The sequence below is a fragment of the Rutidosis leptorrhynchoides genome, chromosome 10, assembly GCF_046630445.1.
Source record: "Rutidosis leptorrhynchoides isolate AG116_Rl617_1_P2 chromosome 10, CSIRO_AGI_Rlap_v1, whole genome shotgun sequence".
NCBI classification, from domain to species: Eukaryota; Viridiplantae; Streptophyta; class Magnoliopsida; order Asterales; family Asteraceae; genus Rutidosis; species Rutidosis leptorrhynchoides.
This window is the reverse complement of record NC_092342.1, coordinates 332,320,398-332,340,831: the sequence shown is the minus strand read 5'-3', so window position 1 is coordinate 332,340,831 and position 20,434 is coordinate 332,320,398. Positions and strand designations below refer to the sequence as shown.

The following is a 20,434-nucleotide window of genomic DNA, read 5'->3' as shown; positions in this document are numbered from 1 at the left end:
TAGATTCACATGCAGAATTGTTGGAAGAATTTCCAGAATTACAAGGAACAGGAGAATGTTCTTTAGGAGAAGGAACTGAACAAATTGATGAAGCTGAAATGTTAGCTACACTAATAGCTAATGGATATGAACCAACAACAGAAGAAATTTAAATGCTAAAAGAAGAAGACAGATATCGATATAAATCATCGATAGAAGAACCTCCGACATTAGAGTTAAAGCCACTTCCAAACCATTTGGAATACGCTTATTTACATGGTGAATCTGAATTACCTATAATAATATCATCTTCTCTTACTGAAAATGAAAAATCACAACTCATTTCTGTGTTGAAAGCTCATAAACCAGCCATTGCATGGAAGATTCAAGATATTAAAGGAATAAGTCCTTCGTATTGCACACATAAAATCCTTATGGAAGAAGGTCATAAAACGTATGTGCAACGCCAACGAAGACTAAATCCGAATATGCAAGATGTAGTTAAAAAAGAAATTATTAAACTGCTAGACGCAGGTCTAATTTATCCAATTTCTGATAGTCCATGGGTAAGCCCAGTTCAATGCGTGCCTAAGAAGGGTGGCATGACTGTCATTACAAATGAAAAAAATGAGCTTATTCCTACTAGGACTGTAACAGGATGGCGTGTATGTATTGATTATAGAAAATTAAATGACGCCACCAGAAAAGATCACTTTTCCTTACCTTTTATTGATCAAATGTTGGAAAGATTAGCCGGAAATAGTTACTATTGTTTTCTTGATGGATTTTCCGGATATTTTCAAATTCCAATAGCACCCGAAGATCAAGAGAAAACCACATTCACGTGCCCTTATGGTACTTTTGCTTACAAACGCATGCCATTTGGACTTTGCAACGCCCCTGCAACCTTTCAAAGGTGCATGATGGCTATTTTTCACGACATGATAGAAGAATGCATGGAAGTTTTCATGGATGACTTTTCAGTCTTCGGTGATACATTTAAATCATGTCTAGTTAATCTTGAACGAATGCTTATTAGATGCGAACAATCAAATCTAGTTCTTAATTGGGAGAAATGCCATTTCATGGTTAAAGAAGGCATCGTTCTTGGACATAAAATCTCAAAGGAAGGAATTGAAGTAGATAGAGCTAAAGTAGATGTAATTGCTAAACTTCCACATCCCACCAATATTAGAGGAGTTAGGAGTTTTCTAGGGCATGCCGGTTTTTACCGACGTTTCATAAAAGATTTTTCTAAAATTGCCACTCCTATGAATAAACTCCTAGAAAAGGATGCTCCATTCATCTTTTCAGATGAATGCATCAAATCTTTTAATATTCTTAAAGAGAAACTCACTAATGCGCCGATCATGATAACACCAAATTGGAATCTACCGTTTGAACTTATGTGCGATGCAAGTGATTTTGCAATGGGAGCCGTTTTAGGACAAAGAATTGAAAAACGATTTCAACCTATATATTATGCTAGTAAGACATTACAAGGAGCACAAACGAACTATACAACTACTGAAAAAGAACTCCTTGCTATTGTCTTTGCTTTTGACAAATTTCGTTCATATCTCGTTCTAGCAAAAACGGTGGTCTATACCGACCATTCTGCTCTTAGATACCTATTTTCGAAACAAAATGCCAAACCAAGATTAATCCGTTGGATCTTACTCTTACAAGAGTTCGATATTGAAATCCGAGATAAAAGAGGAGCAGAAAATCTCGCCGCTGATCATCTTTCTCGTCTTGAAAATCCTGAATTAGAAGTTCTAAATGAATCGGCCATACAAGACAACTTTCCTGATGAATATCTATTGAAGATAGATTATAATGAAATTCCATGGTTTGCAGACTATGCAAACTACTTAGTATGTGGATTCCTTGAAAAAGGACTATCGTACCAAAAACGAAAAAAATTCTTCAGTGATATAAAACACTATTTCTAGGAAGATCCACATCTGTTTAAAAATTATCCAGATGGAATAATACGCCGATGTGTATACGGAGATGAACCTAGTAAAATTTTAAACCATTGTCACACAGGACCAACAGGAGGGCATTATGGGCCTCAACTAACAGCAAGAAAAGTTTATGATGCTGGATTCTTTTGGCCTACAATTTACAAAGATGCTCACCTTCTTTGCAAATCCTGTGATGCTTGTCAAAGGGTCAGAAAAATAAGTCAACGTGATGAAATGCCACAAAATGTCATTCAAGTATGCGAAGTATTTGACATTTGGGGTATTGACTTTATGGGTCCATTTCTAAAATCTCATAATAATCTCTACATTCTCGTAGCCATGGATTATGTATCTAAATGGGCGGAAGCACAAGCTCTCCCAACTAACGATGCACGAGTTGTAGTCAACTTTTTAAAACGTCTTTTTGCAAGGTTTGGAACACCGAAAGCTTTAATAAGTGATCGGGGTACTCATTTCTGTAATAATCAACTTGAGAAAGTTCTCAAAAGATATGGAGTAACTCATAAAATCTCCACCGCATATCATCCACAAACAAGTGGACAAGTTGAAAATACCAACCGAGCTTTAAAACGTATTCTAGAAAAAACTGTAGGATCAAATCCGAAGGAATGGTCCATTAAATTGGAGGATGCACTCTGGGCTTTTAGAACAGCCTACAAAACTCCAATTGGAACCACACCTTTTAAACTCGTCTACGGAAAAGCATGTCATCTTCCAGTAGAAATTGAACACAAAGCATTTTGGGCTTTGAAGACATGTAATCTTGATTTACATGAATCTGGACATCTAAGGTTAAGTCAACTAAACGATTTAGAAGAATTAAGACAAGAAGCATACGAAAATTCGTTAATCTATAAAGAAAGAACGAAGAAATGGCATGATAAAAGAATCAGAAGTTTAAAAGAATTTAAAGAAGGAGACAGAGTTCTTCTTTTCAATTCACGATTCAAGCTATTTCCTGGAAAATTGAAATCAAGATGGTCTGGACCATTCATAGTCAAAAGAGTTTTCCCATATGGAACGATAGAATTAATAAATTCAAATGGAATTGAATTTAAAGTTAATGGTCACAGAGTTAAACATTACATAGATAATCCGATGGAAGTCGACAACGAAGTTAATCACAATTTCGATACCACAGCTAACTAAGTGTGGGGAGAATCAAGTCTTTAAAGGATAATATGTATTTCTGTTAGAGTTAGATTTTCTGTTTTCGTGTAGTTCTCGAAAATGGAACCCGAATGGTCTTTCCCTAGCAGACCCTAAAGAACTAGTCTTCTCCCCCCATTCTGAATTTTTATTTTTTTAGGTTTTTACGAAATAAAGACTGCCTGTGAACTAAACCATGGTCTAATGCTACACGCTTTGATCACTAAACGTAATAATGACACACTTCCGAGTGAAATAGTATCAGTAATCAGAGAAAGATTGGACGGAGTAAGAAAAGAATCCAGATGCGAAGATAATAAGTTACAATTTGGTAAAGGAAAATCAAAATCCGCAGCGAAAAGAAGAGCACGACACCTTGAAAGATGTCACAAATGCGGAAAATGGTCACATGGAGGTAAATGTTCAAATAATCAAACCTATTCAAACACCGAATTTGTTACTTTATGCAGAGACGGACTGTTCATATGTTTAGAAGAAAAAACACTGAATGCTCGAGGTTACGCCTATGTAGCTATGGAAAACCAATTAAACCGACTATCTTATGAGTGGGATAGATCATATAACTAAGAATACTATCTCACAGGTAAGTCTGTACAGTTTTTAATTTTTTTTATTTTTAACCTTTTTGATAATAAACGCTAAATTGTTCGCTATAAAGTATTAAATTGGTATTGAATAAAATTAGGTTTGGCGACCGAAATTATTGATATCATTCAAAAATTTATTACATCACTGCGAAATTTAACGTTTATTCTTAAGGTATAAATATCTTTAATCAATCAACCCAAAATATTTCAAAAATTCGTCATGAGTTAAATTAGGTCATGGAACCGAAATTACTTTACCGAAAAGAGGGGCGTATATTTTTGATAATATTTGATTGATTAAAGTGGGATAAAAGCCAAAAAGATTTTTAATTTTATTTTTTACCATGTTTTTAAAATTAATATATAAATATTAAATTAATATTTTGAACTTTGTAAAATCAATATATTTAAGTTTGTAAATATTTGAAAAATTAATCTTTTTAATATAAGTTTTTATGTATAAAAACAAAAAAATATAATATAAGTTTGGTGTGAATTTTTAATTTTTAAAAAAAAATGTGAATTTTTAATTGTATGCATATTTTAAATTTAAGTTGTGTGAATTTAAAAACAAAAATTTACTTTATTTCGCTAAGTTAAAAATATGATTTTTAAAATTCGTCGTGAGTTGAAGACTAGGTCGTTGAACCGAAATTGCTTTACCCGAGGGAGGGACGAGAACTTTTATTATCATTATTTTTAATCTTATTGAACTAAAGTATGCCAAAAACATTAAAAAAAAAAACCAAAAATCTTTACTTTTAAAACCGCGCTTTGAGTTGACAAATTTTAAAAATTTTGTCGAGGGACGGACTATGACAACGATCCGAAACACCCTCGCTCCTAAAGGAAAACAAAATTTTTTAGAATTTAATTAATTATAAGTTTTATAAAGTATAAGGTTTTATAAAAAAAAAATGCAAAAACACTGTACCCGAGACTCCATGCGATCACATGGAGTTAGGCCTTTGTTTCCATACGATCGCATGGGGAGTAAAATCAGGCCTGATACAAGCAGTCGCCTGTTCTGTTCTTCAACACACAAAACACACAACACATACGAAAACACTCTCAAATCACCTCTAAAATTCGCAATTTTCCACCGTAATTCGTCATTTTTCTTGCTCTAATCATGCCTAAATTCTCATTCTTCAGCAAAATGGTAAAAATTACACCCCTAAACTCTATAAATTCCTAGTTTTTGTGATAATTACCAATTTTTTACCTAATGCAATTTTGTTAATTTCTAGTATAATTAGTGTTAAATTTTTAGTATTTTATGCATGTATAACCTAGATTGATGCTATTTAACATGATTTGAAGCCAAAAACTTCAAAAATTTTAGAAATCTAGGGTTTGTGTTCTTGAGCAATTTGGGGCTTTTTGATATAAACAGGTTATGGCCGATTTTTGTCATGAATTATTGCTAAATTGAGTAGTGTAACATCTTTAGATAGTTAAATGATCCAAACATTGATCCTAAACATGATTTTTGGAGATTAAAGTGGACTTTTTAAGTCCAAAATTCATGAACTTGATTAATTTGATATATTTACCATTTGAGACTTGTTTAATTATTAGTAATGACTATTTTGACATGATATTTGAGTTAAATGCTTATGAATTTTGTATACATTTTCATATGTGCTTATTTGAAAAGTGTAGAATTGTGAAAAATTGTGAAAATGTGTATAAGTTTAATTTTGATTTAACATGTTATAGTGATTGTTTTAAGTTGTTATTTTGCTAACACTAATGCATATTTGGATGCACAAATTTTGTGTTTAATGTGTTTTGCAGAAAGCCGATACTGGAGGTTCAGGAGCATCATCATCTAGATGACCAGCACCAGCACCAGAACCAGAACCAGAAATGCAACACGAACAACAACCACAACAGGAACAACAACAACAGCCTGATCAGCACATACCTTATTATGATCCGATACAGTTTGTTAATGAATTCATAGTATTCCCGATGAGGCCGCCAGTAGAATTCCCAACGATTCCTGAGCACACTCTGCATCCTAATCTAAGATTTGATAGGAGATTGAGAGATTACGAGACATATCAAAGGAACAAATTCAAATTGGTAACAAAAAATGTAGAGGTGCCAAGGGTAATCGATTGGGCCCCTTTGGAAACGGTCCATCTAGCTGACCGTGTTAGACAGCTTTTGGTACAAAGGTATGGCAGTTCTTCTTTTACAGATTGGGAACGTCTTTTCACCATTCATAGACCTGTATATAAGGAATGGTGTGTTGAGTTGATGAGTACTGTATCACTTGATACAAATATAGTTAGAATAGATGATAGAAGATTTCTTAGGTTTATCCTTGGCGGTAGGATGTACAGAATGTCCATGCTGGACATGGCCAGGGCCTTACAGATATATACTCCTGGTGAGTTGCTATTACCCGATTGTACAAATTTGATTCATTATGGTGAAAGGGTAGATAGTAACTTTGACGCTGACGCCATTTGGAGGTGTATGTCACATTTTGATGTTTTTACACGAGCAGGAGGACACTCCTATACACAAATTGACAGAGCCGAGCTTCGTATTATTCATAGATTTTTGGGTAACTCGATTACACGGAGAGGTCACAATAAAGAAAAAATTACCTTACATGATTTATTCTACCTAAAGTGTATTCGGGATCCTAGAAGCTTTGTCAATATCCCTTACTGTGTTGCTTTTTATTTATCTAAAATGGTAGAGGGAATGCAGGACGGGAGTATAATAGGAGGAGGAATTTTTGTTACTCTCATTGGAGAGTATTTAGGTGTTGATAGGAACCAAGGGGGTCCATTATAGCTTTGTAGAGAACAGGTTGAGCCCTTAGGATTGAAAGTTTATGTGGGTGCTAAGGTATTGAAAAGTAAACGTAACCAGGCAGTACCCTATGAGGGATCTCATCCTCAGGTAGAGAGAGGCTCAGACGAGGAAATGGAGGAGGCGGAAGACATTAAGGATGTCTTTCAAGATGCTATTCTTGACGTCCACGTTCGTATAGATGAGGAAGCAATAACGAACGCGGCCAGACATAGTATGTATGAGCAGTGCAACTCCGAGCGAGTATACGAGGATTATAGGCGACGCCAACACGATAGCTGGGTAGTTCATCAGCACCAAATCATGAGCCAGCTATCATATCAGGTACCAAATAATTACGTGCCTACTCGACCTGCTCATTTTCCGCCACACAGCCCCGATATCCGACCACCCTTTTACCGGTATGACTATAACCAAGCCTATCAGAACACCTATAACCAACAATGGAACCCACCTGACGAGATGAACTGGAACCCATATCCAGACTGATTTGGTTCCATTTGGTTATTTATATGATTTTTATGTTTTTATCTTTTTACTTATTCATGTTTAAACTTATGTTATTGAATATACTTATGTAATCTTTATCATTTTTATTATTATTGTGTACTAATATTTCACATTTAGGATTTGAAAGTGGGATATTAAGTCCCATTTCAAATTGCCAAGCATGTTTATATTTGTATGTATGTATATTGTAAATTGTACAAAACAGGGTAAAACAGCGCATTTTCAAAGACTGGCATTAAGTTCAGCAAAAGCTACTAATTTTGACGACAAGATGACAAATAAATGTGATGTAACAACAGACGGAATGAACAAATGATATGCACCATTTATCATTCAGCAAACAAACGCCAATATGTTTGGAAACTTTGGTAAAATTTAATCATTTTTCTACGCTAATCACCCTCAATAATTTAAATTGTTACTGATTTCTTGCAAATGAGGGCATTGCAAGATCTTAAGTGTGGGAAGAGGTTAAATTCTTTCGGATTTTAAAATTATTACTTTATACACTTGGTTACCATTAGAAATATTAGTAAAGTAGTAGTTGTATTAGAATCTAGTGCTCTCTGATAATAAAGAACAGCCCTAGTCTTATATACTGACTACCCAATTCTAGTAAAATTTTTCAAAATTTTCAAATAAATGAACTCAAAATCATGTTTATACATATTTATGAACGATAAAACTAGGTGTTCACACCGAAATTATTGTTACCTCGGAAAGGACATAAATTGAGAAACAAACCAAAATGTTAGAATTCATTTAAAATGGAATAGAGGACAATAAAAAGGAAAATAAAAGCCAAGTGTGGGAAATTTTCACCGAGTTATTCAAAATATATATCACATATTTTTGTACAAATAATTGAAAATACTTTTGATTTGGACTAAACTAAACTGTTTTACCCGATGAAAGAAAAGAAGAGATGGATCTACACGATGAATCAATTCCATCATTTAAAGGAAGTAAAGTCTTTCGAAAAAGAAACGCGCTTCTTGATTTAGGTCATGAAGTTGTCGTCCAGACCAGCTGTAGGTTGACAAAAAACCTAGAAAAGTCATCACTAAAATCAGCAGGAAATCCACGGACCTCAGCATAAAACAGGGTCGCCAAGTGGTCAGATTTATCCTAACCATGAGAAGGATTTATCTCGTACAATGGGGAGGCACCGTGCAAATTAGCTTGATAAGACTAATAAATCAGATCCCCAGAAAGGATAATCTCCTTAAAAGATCAAAAATCAGCTTTTAAGACTGATATTACTCAATCCTAGAGATTGACCTTAAAGATTGAGAATTACAAAATCATGGAATTCAATGATATCTAAACTCGAGCTTGAACGAGAAAATATTTTGATCAAATTATAAACCGATTTATTTTCTGAAAACCCATTTTCAATGCGTTCATTACCATTGAACGTAAAATCCTAGGAATTCACCTGGAATTCATTAGGTTACCTGAACCAAATCGGGTGTCAACCGTAAGAACGTTGGTTGCATAGCATGGTCGAAGACAGGACCTTGTGCCAGACCGAAAAATTATAAGGGTGAGCTTTACTATTGCTCCTACAAAGGATAGTAATTGCGTCCGACACGTTATAGACCATAATCAAAAGCATGTCAGGGGACATTGTCTTAACAGTTGCTTGTTCAACGCTTTCCTTTACAACCGGACGGTAGTTTACCAAAAGGTAATATACGGAGCAAGTATATTGGACGTGTTGCTTTCCTAATACAAGGTTAGCAAGTGGGTGACACAAAACCACAAGTTTGAGCTAAAATTTTCAAATCTGAAACCCACCAAACCCACAAAAATATTTTGCAAACACCGGTGAAGGGTTATTCCGGAAAACTTATCTAGGGTAAAAACTAGATTTAATTTTCAAAAGATCAATTGTTTTCATAAAGATCCAATTTCCTAAAGGATCTAAATTTTCATAAGTCATGTGAGACTGTAAACCACATCGTTACTACCATTGTTTATACCACCGTAAAGAAATCACTGATGTACAAAGTGTGAAGAATAAAGAAGTGATTCTAGTATTTCAAGACTATATTACTTGAGGATAAGCAACGCTCAAGTGTGGGAATATTTGATAATGCTAAAAATGAACATATATTTCATAGCATTATTCCTCAAGAAAGACAAGCTTTTAGTTGCAATTGTCCTATTTACAAGTGATATTCGTTTAAATAATAAAAGGTGAAAACAAAAGGCAGATTCGACGAATTGAAGACGCAAACGACCAAAAAGCTCAAAAGTACAAAAGACAATCAAAGAGGTTCCAATTATTGATAAGAAACGTCTCAAAATTACAAGAGTACAAGATTCAAAACGAAAAGTACAAGATATTAAATTGTACGCAAGGACGTTCGAAAATCCGGAACCGGGACCAGAGTCAACTCTCAACGCTCGACGCAACGGACTAAAAATTACAAGTCAACTATGCATATGAATATAATATAATATATAATTAATTCTTAAAATTAATATATATATTATATTATATTTAAATAAACGTCGGCAGAAGAAAACAACCAAAAGTGGCTCTCCCCAGCTGGCCATGCGATTGCATGGCCTGGAAGGCATAAATCCATGCGATCGCATGAGCCCCTTTTCCAAATCACAAGCCTATAAAAATCGAGCTTTGGTGCACCATTTATCCATCCTTTAATCTCTCTCTCAATATATACGTAATATATATATATTTATATTTTAATTTTAATTTTAATTTTAATTTCTAATAATAAGGGTGTGTTAGCGAATGTTGTAAGGGTGTAAGTCGAAATTCTGTCCGTGTAACGCTACGCTATTTTTAATCATTGTAAGTTATGTTCTACCTTTTTAATTTAATGTCTCGTAGCTAAGTTATTATTATGCTTATTTAATCCGAAGTAATCATGATGTTGGGCTAATTATTAAAATTTGGTAATTGGACTTTGTACCATAATTGGGGTTTGGACAAAAGAACGACACTTATGGAAATTAGACTATGGGCTATTAATGGGCTTTATATTTGTTTAACTAAATGATAGTTTGTTAATGTTAATATAAAGATTTACAATTGGGCGTCCCTATAAATAACCATTTACACTCAATCGGACACGATGGGCGGGGTATTTATATGTACGAATAATCATTCATTTAACCGGACACGGAGGGAATGGATTGATAGCCACTAGAATTATTAAAACATGGGTGAAATTATGTACAAGGACACTTGGCATAATTGATAACAAAGTATTAAAACCTTGGGTTACACTCAGTCGACATCCTGGTGTAATTATTAAACAAAGTATTAAAATCTTGTTACAGTTTAAGTCCCAATTAGTTGGAATATTTAACTTCGGGTATAAGGATAATTTAACGAGGACACTCGCACTTTATATTTATGACTGATGGACTGTTATGGACAAAAACCTGACGGACATATTAAATATCCAGGACAAAGGACAATTAACCCATGGGCATAAAACTAAAATCAACACGTCAAACATCATGATTACAGAAGTTTAAATAAGCATAATTCTTTTATTTCATATTTAATTTCCTTTATTTTATATTTAATTGCACTTCTAATTATCGCATTTTTATTTATTGTTATTGTATTTATTTGCACTTTTAATTATCGTACTTTTTAATTATCGCAAGTTTATTTTATCGCACTTTTATTTATCGCAATTTCATTATCGTTATTTACTTTACGCTTTAAATTAACTCTTTTATTTATTTAATATTTTACATTTGGTTTTAACTGCGACTAAAGTTTTAAAACCGACAAACCGGTCATTAAACGGTAAAAACCCCCCTTTAAAATAATAATATTACTTATATATATATTCATATTTTTATAAATTAAACTAATATAGCGTTAAGCTTTGATTAAAAGATTTTTCCTGTGGAACGAACCGGACTTACTAAAAACTACACTACTGTACGATTAGGTACACTGCCTATAAGTGTTGTAGCAAGGTTTAAGTATATCCATTCTATAAATAAATAAATATCTTGTGTAAAATTGTATCGTATTTAATAGTATTTCCTGCTAAAATTTAATAGTATTTTATACCCCTTAGCTTTAACCATCACGTGTCAAAATCATATTAAGATTAAGTTTAAATTTGATCGGAAATTTCCGGGTCGTCACAGTACCTACCCGTTAAAGAAATTTCGTCCCGAAATTTGAGTGAGGTGGTCATGGCTAACAATAAAAATGTTTTCATGATGATTATAAGTTGATAAAATAGAATTTTATCACCGTTGCGTAATATAGGTAAGATAATTCGATTATTCGAAGAGTACGAGTGAAGCTATCACAAAAGAGTGAAATGATTAAATAGAGATTCGTCATAACTTTCGACGTAGTCACGGTGGATTTCTGGAATTTAAGGAATTTAAAAGAAAATCTTTGGAAATCTATAAGATCTGATTCTTCGGCGAATAAGGAAATCAGGATCTCTCTAATTAAATGCGGAGATCTGCCTTGATTACTCTATCTGGTATTTCCATTATAAATTAAACTCTTTCGTTCCATTATTCCCACCATTCTTATACTTTCTTTCTTAGTTCATACATCCAAAAGATTATGAAAATATTTAATCCAGTTCTAATCCTTGATATTTTCCAAATTATCATTTCTGTCATCCTTCTTTTCAATCTTCCATCAGAAAAATCTGTTTACTTCTACTATTGCCCTGGGTGATACTATTCTTAATTATACCGTGTCTTTATATTGTTATTCGTATTAATATTCACAGTTTGTAACTTCCGGTTTGTTATTGGGCTTTATATTTTCTCTTATATGTCGATGTCTCTGCTTCTGTCCTTCTGTAATCATTGACATCCACTGTTAATACTCTCTCTAATTTACTGTGATGTATACTCCCATTTTTTTTTCTTCAGATCTTCATTCTTTTGTTTTCTCTTCCCGACTTTAAGTCAAGCGAATAATAATCCAGAATTCGTAGGTATGGAGTTTTGAATGAACTTAATGTTCTAAACAAGAAAGAACGTAATAGCACGATTTGATTTGTCAAATTATCTGAATCACTGAGAATAGAACTATCAAGAATATACTTTCTTGATATGTTCAGAAATTAAGCAGAATGAAAGAGTTATGTAACATGGCACATGATGACGTTATGGTCTGTGAATCATCACGTTCCATTTAGAAACTCAGCATGACTTACTGTAATATAATCACGTTGATCAAGTGTCATTATATTATACTAACTCATGCATCAATTTCCAACACTACTTCAAAATCATTCATAATTCAAATTCGAATTCTTCAGAATTTTTGAAACTAAAACAGTTTCTTTTATGATTCAACACAGATAGCGCGGAGATATAGATAATATCGGACAAGGATATTTATGAAGATATCTTCATAAATATTGAGGATATTTACAATGAAAGATACAATGATATCTTAGTATTCTACAATCAAAATGTGACGAAGGAATTCATTCACAATGATTTAGAACAATTACGGAACAAGGTATTCGCTAAAGATTTCATAAGAAACAGAATCATCTGGTTTCTTTATGTACAAGTTTAATCCTTGTGATTTGTTCAGAGTCTCTTTCATGATTTGCTCAATCTGTTTTTCAGTAACTGATCCGTAGACTAGAGTGCTTTTCCAGAATTCTAGGATGCATAATTCTAAGAGATAAATGTTATATGTATACATATATTGGTTGATGTAGAAACGGTACGAGATTCAAAATACTGATTGCTGATGACTCATATGATAATTCTCGTTATAGGATGTGGATGAGTATATGATAAGGTTTTGATGAACAAATATAATGATTCTTTGGAGAAACTTAAGTCAATGAGTAGTGAAGTTGTTGGTAAGTTTATTGCTAGTGTGGTGGAATATAAACGGTTTCCCGGTAACGATGACAAAGGGCGAACTTATATATCAAGGTTATAATAAGGCTAATCTGAATGAAAGTCGAAGTTGATTTGCTGGAGCTGTGACAAAATTGGCAAATTTTGAAAAGGGATTGCAAAGTTATTTTTGGTAATAACAATGCCAAAGGAGCTAGCACAGATACGTGTTAATCGTTTTCTCAAGTTCCGAGTGTTTTCAGGTGCATAACTATATGCATCAATCTTTTCTTCCGTAGCTGAAGTGCGGTTGGTTCATCCTCTCGATCGAGGTGTTTTCAAGAATCATGAAAGTTTGAACGCAGATTGTAATCGTCAAGATACAAGTGAGGTTTAAGATGAAATCAAGTGGCAAACTTGAAGAAATGTTTAGTTTCATATTTTATAATCAATATTTTAATTCATTTTAATTGTCCAATGTTGGTAGTCTACAGTTAGCAGTCCAATAATTCATTTATAGTTTAATATATAATATTTGAATTAATTAATACGTATCGTGACCCGTGTACATGTCTCAGACTCGATCACAACTCAAAGTATATATATTATTATAGAATCAACCTCAACCCTGTATAGCTAACCCTATCATTACTGCATATAGAGTGTCTATGGTTATTCCAAATAATATATATAGATGCGTCGATATGATATGTCAAAACCTTGTATACGTGTCCCGATATTTAAAGTGCGTAAAATAAATAACAGAAATTAAATGACAATAAATAAAATTACGAGAATTTAAATTGCGATAAATAAATTGCGATAATTAAATTGCTATAAATAAAATATAATCAGTTAGCTAGGAACAGTTAGCTAGGAACAGTTAGCGTGGATTCTTAACAAAATTTCTCATAGTTAATTTGTTTGTTTCTAACAAATTTTATTTTGTCCAATGTTTTCTTCATTATGCCACTCGTTGGATTCTGGTAAATCAAAATCTAAATATGAAATTGGATGAAAATGGTTATTCTGCGGTGAACGGATACGTATATCGGTGGTTGTAAGTAGGATAGTAAATGACTGTTGAATCAGCTTCGAAGAATGTACAGTGTGACATATTAATGTGAAATCTAAATATTCCTCGGGTATTACCTGCCCGTTAAAATATTTTCACCATTAACAGTTTGTACAAAAGAATTTTTAATTACAATCCTTATGAAAACATATATACATGTATATTTTCTTCAGATGTAATCATGGATTTATGAGTTAATATGATATTAATCTCATTTACTTTTTGGTTTGAGCTAAAATAAATAATCTCTAAGACTTTAGAGCTTACATAATCGCCGCCTAATAGTTCTCCAATGAAGTTATGAATCAATACTTCATCGTTGATTCTTATTAGTACTCCTTGGTATCTATGGTAAGTACGATGTTGATGCTCGAGGTACAGATTGTGATGTCGAGGTGTGGGATACGGATGTTGCTGTTGGTAGTGGTGATGGTACTATTGCTGCCGGTGCTGTTGCTGGTGCTTGTAACCTTTGCACCATATTCTCCAAAACTACTACCCGGGAGCGAAGCTCGTTGACTTCTTCTATTACACCTGGGAGATTGTTGGTTCGAACAAGCGGATAAATAAGATCTAGAATTTGGTATAGTATATAATCGTGACGAGATAGTCTAGAAATGAGGCTGAAAATGGTGTTTCAAATAGGTTCGCCAGTAAGTGCTTCAGGTTCTTTGCCAAGAGGGAAATATGGTGGATGAAAGGGATCACCTTCTTCTTGTCTCTAATGTTTTAGTAGACTACGAACCCATCCCCAATTCATCCAGAATAGATGATGGATAATTGGTTGATCCATTCCGGTCACACTGCTTTCGGAGCTAGAGTGAAACTCCATATCAGAATCTGAGGGACTTGAACTAGTGACGAGTTCCATTTCGTATGATTGAATAAAGGATTTTTCGATATGAAATGATTTTCGGATATCGGATGATATTCTATTTACATAGAATACCTATACATAGTACAGAAGATCCCGTAAATTACGGAGGGAATTAAAGAAACGTGTCAGATAAAGTCTACAGTAATAGATACGCTAAGATATGGATTAGCAGATACGCTAAGATATGAATTTGTCTATACAGTATTCATGCAATCAATGCAGTAAGATGTGTCTAGACTAAGAATGATAAGCAGGTAATTTTCGACATGAAATGATAAGCAAAACTTTTGACATGCAGACACGGTCGAAGTCTAGATTCACTAATGCATCTAAACAACTATCAGTTAGACACACTAAAGCAAGACCTGGTTCGCTAAGACCACTGCTCTGATACCAACTCTAACGACCTGTCCTAATCCATCTGGACGAATACATTACATTTGGTTACATCACGAGGTACTTGACCTCTATATGATACATTTTACAAACATTGCATTCGTTTTTAAAAGACAAACTTTCATTACATCGAAAGTTAACGACATGCATACCATTTCATAATATATCCAACTATAATTGACTTAATAATAATCTTGATGAACTCAATGACTCGAATGCAACGTCTTTTGAAATATGTCATGAATGACTCCAAGTAATATCTCTAAAATGAGTAAATGCACAGCGGAAGATTTCTTTAACACTTGAGAATAAACATGCTTTATAGTGTCAACCAAAAGGTTGGTTAGTTCATTAGTTTATCATAATCGATCATTTCCATCATTTTAATAGACCACAAGATTTTATTTATTCAATAATCATACACTCGCAAGTGTTTAAAATTCAGTCATATGGATTGAACACCTGGTAACCGACATTAACAAAATGCATCTAGAATATCCCCATATATAAATATCGAAGTACTAAAGCAGTTCAAATTCTCTGACTGGGGCGTGTCAAAGCCCATAGATCTATCTTTAGGATTCGCGTCAATTGATGGCAATTATAATAAACACCAATTCTTAGGCTACCAAGTTCAACAAGGGTGATATCCGGTATAACGATTCAACCATAGAATGTAGTTTCGATTACTTGTGTCTATTTCGTAAAGCATTTATAAAAGCACATGTATTCTCAGTCCCAAAAATATATATATTGCAAAAGCATTTAAAAAGGGAGCAAATGAAACTCACTTAATGTATTTTGTAGTAAAAATACATATGACGACATTGAACAAATGTAGGGTTGGCCTCGGATTCACGAACCTATATTCAATTATGTATATATATTAAAACATATACTCGTAATCGAACAATTATAACTTTATATATTATGTAATTAATTTGTATATATATTTGAAAGTGATTATATATATATATATATATATATATATATATATATATATATATATATATATATATATATATATATATATATATATATATCAAAAATACTTAACAATATATCAAAAATACTTATCTAGACCAAGCCACCGTCACCACTTTATTCCTATTCGTTTTCCAAATAGACCCGTACTTGTCTCACCTCTGCCGGTCTCGCAACGCACTGCCACGCACTCAGACACATCTCGGCGGTTTTGTGTTTTTTCGGCATAATTTTTCGGGATCTTCAGACCAAATCTCAGACTTTGGGGTGCGTTGACAGTGCCACGCTTCCTTGTGAAGGTAGTCTTTACTTCAGCAACGGCCGGGTGACCCGATCTCCGCAACTTGTCCAAACCCCGATTGTGTTTGCGTTTCTTTCCCTTCTTTTTTTTTCCTCTTCTGCTTATTTTACTCTATTATACGTTTTTGTTTATATCTTAACTCTAATTCTACTTTTAGGATTGTTGTTTGATTTGGGTTTATTGGTCTATGCTTGTGCCTCTGCATATTTTACTTGTTCTACTCCTTGTTTTTTTTGGAATTAGGACTGATTGCATATTTTGTAGTTTTGATTTAGTACTATATTACTGCCTCTGCTTAAATTGTTGCTTTTATCTTTTGTGTGGCTCTGTTCGTCTTGCGATTGTATTACTTCTACTTAGTTCCTTTGTGTATCCTGTCGTGTGTGGCCCTTTTTTCTTTGAAACTTTTTATTATTATATCCATATTTTTCTTATTAATATTATTATTAGTATTATTATTATTATTATTATTATTATTATTATTATTATTATAATAATAATAATAATAATTATTATTATTATTATTATTATTATTATTATTATTATTATTATTATTATTATTATTTTTATTATTCTTGTTACTCTTATTACTTACTCCGTATTATTATTATCAACATTTTTATTATTATTAATTGTTATTATTATTATTATTATTATTATTACTAGTATTATTACTTGTTGTATTTTATCTTTTTGTCGTTCTTTTTATCGTGATCGTTTCATAGGGTAAGATAGACTCTAGTCGCTCTCATGGTTACTTGAGGTCATGTCCTTCTCGTTCAGGGGCGGGTAGGTCTATAGGGCTTAGAAGTGGAAATAGGTTAGCGAAACTGGTTAGGATTAGAGCAGGTAGTTGGAATGTGGGGACTTTGACCTGCAAACGGTATGAACTAGTGGAGACTTTATGCAAACGTAAAGTGGACATTTTGTTTGTCCAAGAGACTAGATGGAAGGGTCGAGGGGCGGCTAAGGTCAAGGACTACAAGTTGTGGTTCTCGGGATCGAGAGTAGCTAGAAACGGTGTTGGTATCATTATAGGCCCACCCTATAACGAGAATGTCGTGGATGTGGGTAGACGGAGCGATAGAATTATGTCGGTTACGTTAGTTATCCAGGAGGTGACCTACACGGTCATAAGTGCTTATGCACCTTATGCGGGCCTTGGAGCAGCTGAAAAGAGACTCTTTTGGGAATCGTTAGATGAGGCTGTGAGGATGTGCCCCCTGGACCATCGATTACTTATTGGTGGAGATCTAAATGGTCATATAGGAACGGATATCGAGGGTTACCTGGGTGCCCACGGAGGCTTTGGGTACAGTGTAAGAAATGAAGAAGGGTTCTCTATTCTCGAATTTGCTGTTGCTCACGATATGGTTGTTGTGAATTCATTTTTCAAAAAGACGGAAGCTCAGTTAGCGACTTTCCACAGCGGGGGTCATAGCACCCAGATTGACTATTTGTTACTTCGCAAAGGGGATTTTAGGACATGTAGGGACTGTAAGGTCCTGAATGAATTGACATGCTCCTCCCAACACAGATTGGTGGTCATGGATCTGGTTACCCAGAGACGAGTCACCAAGAGTGTCAGGATCATCCAACCTAAAATCCGGTGGAAGAAGCTGAGCTGAGAGAAGCCAGAGACTTTTAAAACTGTAGTTGTAGAAAGAATTGGAGCAGAAGTAGAAATAGGACGTCAGAATGATGCTGATCAGATGTGGAATCGTCTAGCGTCCACCATTAGAGAAGTAGCCAAGGAAGCCTTAGGTGTGGCAGTAGGAACCTCGAGAGGACATAAATCGGATAGAGAATCACGGTGGCTTAACAACGAGGTTCAAAGCAAAGTCGAGATCAAACAACTAAGGTTTAGGGAGCTCATCTCTTGTCAAGAGGGGACTCCGACAAATAGACTTAGGGTTGTAGAGAGATATAAAGAAGCAAAAAGAGAAGCTAAGAAGGCTGTAGCTCGTGCAAAAGAAAATGCATACGAAGATTTGTACATGAAACTAGACTCCAAAGAGGGAGCAAATGATATATACAGAATAGCCAAAGCTAGGGAGCGAAGGAGCGGAGATCTAGATAACATCAAGTTTATCAAAAATGAAGATGGTCAAACCCTAGTAAAGGAAGACAAAATTAGGAAAAGATGAGAAGAGTATTTCTCATCTCTTTTCACTGGGGGAAAATCTCAGCGGTACGAAGAGTTGCTAGGCTCTGACAGAGAATAATCCCGGAACAACATAGAGTGTAAGAGGATCAACGAAGAGGAAGCAAGATTGGCACTACGTAAGATGGGGAGAAATAAAGCTGTGGGACTAGATCAGATCCCTATTGAGGCGTGGCGGTACCTTGGAGATGATGGTGTTAGGTGGTTGACTTGCCTTTTCAACAAGACGCTTCGAAGCTCTAAAATGTCTATGGAGTGGAGAGTGAGCGAGACTATCCCCATCTATAAGAACAAGGGGGACGCTCAAACCTGCGGCAACTATAGAGGCATAAAACTACTTAGCCATACTATGAAGCTTTGGGAGAGAGTGACTGAGACTAGACTGCGAAGCGTAACAAATGTTTCAGAAAACCAATTTAGTTTCATGCCAGGGCGCTCGTCGATAGAGGCTATCCATATTATTAGGAACCTTATGGAGAAGTATAGAGAAAAACAGAAGAACCTGGAGATGGTTTTCTTGGACTTGGAAAAGGCTTATGACTGCGTTCCACGAAACTTGATCTGGAAGAACCTTAATGGTAGAAGTATCCCGAGTACATATATTAGTGCTATTAGGGATATGTATGATGGGGCGAAGTCTTGCGTTCGAACGCCGGTGGGAAGTACCGAAGTCTTTCCAATAGAAGTAGGTTTGCATCAAGGTTCGGCCCTCAGCCCTTTTCTTTTCGCTTTGATCCTTGATGAGCTTTCTCGAGGGATACAAGAGTGTATCCCTTGGTGCTTGATCTTTCCCGATGATATTGTGCTTGTGGCCGAATCTAAGGAGGAGCTTAATAGTAGACTGGAGCAATGGAGGGTGGCCTTAGAAAGTAATGGTTTACTAATTAGTAGACAAAAGACAGAATATCTTAGATGTGATTTTGACAGGATCATTGAACAAGAGGATGGAGTGAACATCTACATTGGAGACCAGATCTTGCATCCGCAAACCTTGTTTAGATACCTAGGCTCGATGCTCCACAAATCGGGGAGGATTGATGAAGACGTGTCACACCGTATTAAAGTAGGGTGGATGAAATAGAGGGCAGCGACTGGGGTCTTATGCGACAAGAAGATCCCCCTAAAGCTGAAAGGGAAATTTTACAAAGTGGCAATTAGACCTGCTATGCTATATGGATCAGAATGTTGGCCATTGACGAAGGCGCAAGAGAGAAGGATGGAGGTGGCAGAGATGAGGATGCTGAGGTGGACGTGCAGTAAAACAATGTTAGATATGATCCCAAATAGCATTTTTAGAGAGAACCTGAAAGTCAGAAGCATCATCGACAAGCTAAGAGAAGAACGGCTTCGATGGTTTGGACATGTGAGGAGGCGACCCCCTACTGTAACTGTTAGGAGAATCGAGGCACTTACGGTTGATGGTGTAAGGAGAAGGGGTAGACCTACTCGTAGGTGGGATGATAGAATTAAGCTCGACTTGAAGGAGCTTCTTTTGACCGAGGACATGACTTCCGATAGGCTTACGTGGAGGACTAGAATTAGAATATACGAGTAGGGTAAGGTTTGTTTTGCGTATGTGGGTCTGTGTGTATGTGTGTTTTTGGTTTTGTGGATATGTGTTTTAGGGTAGTCGTGTCTTCGCTTTTTGTGTTTTTCGTATGAACGTGTATGTATGTATCTTCAGGTTTTGTGTTTTTACGTGCTCTGCCCTTACTTGGACCTCTTCTTGG

The 20,434-nt window shown here is 34.8% G+C and overlaps 1 protein-coding gene across 1 annotated transcript in view; it reads left to right on the top strand.

The window, feature by feature from the left end:
- LOC139871361 (uncharacterized) overlaps positions 1-18,687 on the top strand; it is a 32,042-nt gene extending 13,355 nt beyond the window's left edge. The window contains exons 2-4 of the mRNA XM_071859079.1: positions 16,487-16,538; positions 17,266-18,037; positions 18,197-18,687. Coding sequence (XP_071715180.1) covers positions 16,487-16,538; positions 17,266-18,037; positions 18,197-18,687 — 1,315 coding nt within the window. The remainder of the gene's footprint in view (positions 1-16,486; positions 16,539-17,265; positions 18,038-18,196) is intronic.
- The last annotated feature ends 1,747 nt before the right edge of the window (positions 18,688-20,434 follow it).